The 2500-nt window shown below is 42.7% G+C and overlaps 1 protein-coding gene across 1 annotated transcript in view; it reads left to right on the forward strand.

The window, feature by feature from the left end:
* Window positions 1–1127: 1127 nt before the first annotated feature.
* Window positions 1128–2500, forward strand: part of LOC137987234 (uncharacterized) — a 2490-nt gene continuing 1117 nt past the window's right edge. Inside the window, exon 1 of the mRNA XM_068833687.1 lies at window positions 1128–2500. This exon is cut by the window's right edge and continues 137 nt beyond it. Coding sequence (XP_068689788.1) covers window positions 1128–2500 — 1373 coding nt within the window.

Genomic DNA, 2500 nt, shown 5'->3' on the forward strand with positions numbered 1-2500 from the left:
TGAAGAAAAGGGTTGCATCCCGTTCAGAGCGGAAAAGGCAAAATGTATCATCTACGTAGCGACGATAGGATAAGACCTCTGAATCCCCGTATTGATCCAACCATATATTCTCATGGTGACCCATAAAGAGATTGGCTAGAACAGGGGCAAGGGGGGACCCCATGGCTACACCATCCACCTGGTCATAGAAGTTACCCTTGAACAGGAAGTGAGTTTCCTTGGTAGCAAACTCAAACAACCTTTTAAGATGTTGTTTACTAAGTTTCAAACCTGGGTTACCTTCAGTTATATACTTGACGGCAAGGTTAATACAATCATCTAGAGGGATGTTGGTGAAGAGGCTTTCAACATCGAAGGACACCATGAACATCCCATGCAAAGACAGCTCATTGATTTCCTTCACAAAAGTGAAGGAATCTGAAGCAATGAATGTGGATGGAATATGAGGTTGGAGTAGATTACTTAAGTATTTGGCCAAGCTGTAGTTGTAGGTGCCTATGGAGGAAACTATGGGCCGAAATGGTGGGGTGGAATTTGGCGCTCGTGGTTTGTGCATCTTAGGGAGACCATAGATCCTAGCAGGCTGGGATCCACTTGGATAAATGGCCTCACTAAGTACCAAGTGAAGCTTAAAGAATCCATGTATGTAAAATGGGAGAAGCCCGATCTCAACCAGCAGGTGAAACACATTAACCTGACTCTCTCCCTGTAAGGAACTAAGCGTCACTCATTTAAATTTTTGTTTTGTTCTGTTTTGATTTAATACGCAATATTGACAACGCAATGTAACGAAGTTTGTAAGATCGCGCGCGCTTTAAATTCAACGGCGATTTCAAAATATGTAACACTGAAGATGACGGATGTACCGTCGAAACATGTCTGGATAATTAAAGAAAGTTGTTATGTTTATACGACTATCTATATTGTTGCTGCTATCTAGACCTTTTGGATCAATCATCTTCGACTTGGCAGCCAAGTATAATGGATGGGTCAACATTTCTGACCTCCGTAAGTTTGAGAAGCTCTCAATCAAAGCACGGAAATCTGAGTTGGATCTAGCGTTCTTACGCAATTGCAAGTCTCTCAATGTCCTTCCCAAGTTTCTTTGCTTCCACTTGCCTGCAAACATGGACAGGCAAGACGCTCTTGGAATCAGAAGAAAGCTGCTGAAAAGCGCTATAAACAGACGCACCAAGGAACATTACAGGTTAGTCCTCCAAAGGGACAGACTTAATAATCGCATTTCTGAAACACTAAGCAGTATTGACCGTTATATTCTTCACAAGTCTATTGACCACAACGTGACGAAAGGGGTGAAGGACTTCATCAAAACCCACGAAAAGAAACTTAAAAACCTCACGAAAAACTCGGTCCTTCCTTTCAAGTCAGACGAAGTTGTCACCAATCTTTCATCGGTTTCTCTCAACACTGATCAGTTGAATGTTCTAAAATATGGACTTACCCACTCGATATGCCCACCTTCGATCAACAAAACGGACATCTTCGCATGCTTTGAATTGATTAGTCAGAGGATGTTAAAGAATCTCAAGGAGAGCAAGGACACGGGTAAACTGGCTACCGAACTGTCACATTTGGCTCACACGTACGTGTCATCATATCGACCCACGGCCTCGGATTTGAAAAAGCACAGGATTCTGAAAGAACTAAGAAAGAACAAGAACATTGTAATATTGCGGCCAGATAAGGGTAATGGGGTAGTAATTTTAGATAGACAAGAATATGACAAGGGTTTATTTAAAATCATTAACGACACTACTAAATTCAGGGTCCTTACATCCGACCCTACCCTTACCCGGGAAGGGAAACTCCAGCGCTATCTTAGAGAACTTAGGAAAAAAGGTCACTTTGATCCTGAAGTTTATGAGGCCATTTATCCAAGTGGATCCCAGCCTGCTAGGATCTATGGTCTCCCTAAGATGCACAAACCACGAGCGCCAAATTCCACCCCACCATTTCGGCCCATAGTTTCCTCCATAGGCACCTACAACTACAGCTTGGCCAAATACTTAAGTAATCTACTCCAACCTCATATTCCATCCACATTCATTGCTTCAGATTCCTTCACTTTTGTGAAGGAAATCAATGAGCTGTCTTTGCATGGGATGTTCATGGTGTCCTTCGATGTTGAAAGCCTCTTCACCAACATCCCTCTAGATGATTGTATTAACCTTGCCGTCAAGTATATAACTGAGGGTAACCCAGGTTTGAAACTTAGTAAACAACATCTTAAAAGGTTGTTTGAGTTTGCTACCAAGGAAACTCACTTCCTGTTCAAGGGTAACTTCTATGACCAGGTGGATGGTGTAGCCATGGGGTCCCCCCTTGCCCCTGTTCTAGCCAATCTCTTTATGGGTCACCATGAGAATATATGGTTGGATCAATACGGGGATTCAGAGGTCTTATCCTATCGTCGCTACGTAGATGATACATTTTGCCTTTTCCGCTCTGAACGGGATGCAACCCTTTTCTTCAATTACAT

This window comes from Montipora foliosa, unplaced genomic scaffold (assembly GCF_036669935.1).
Source record: "Montipora foliosa isolate CH-2021 unplaced genomic scaffold, ASM3666993v2 scaffold_320, whole genome shotgun sequence".
Classification (NCBI taxonomy): Eukaryota; Metazoa; Cnidaria; class Anthozoa; order Scleractinia; family Acroporidae; genus Montipora; species Montipora foliosa.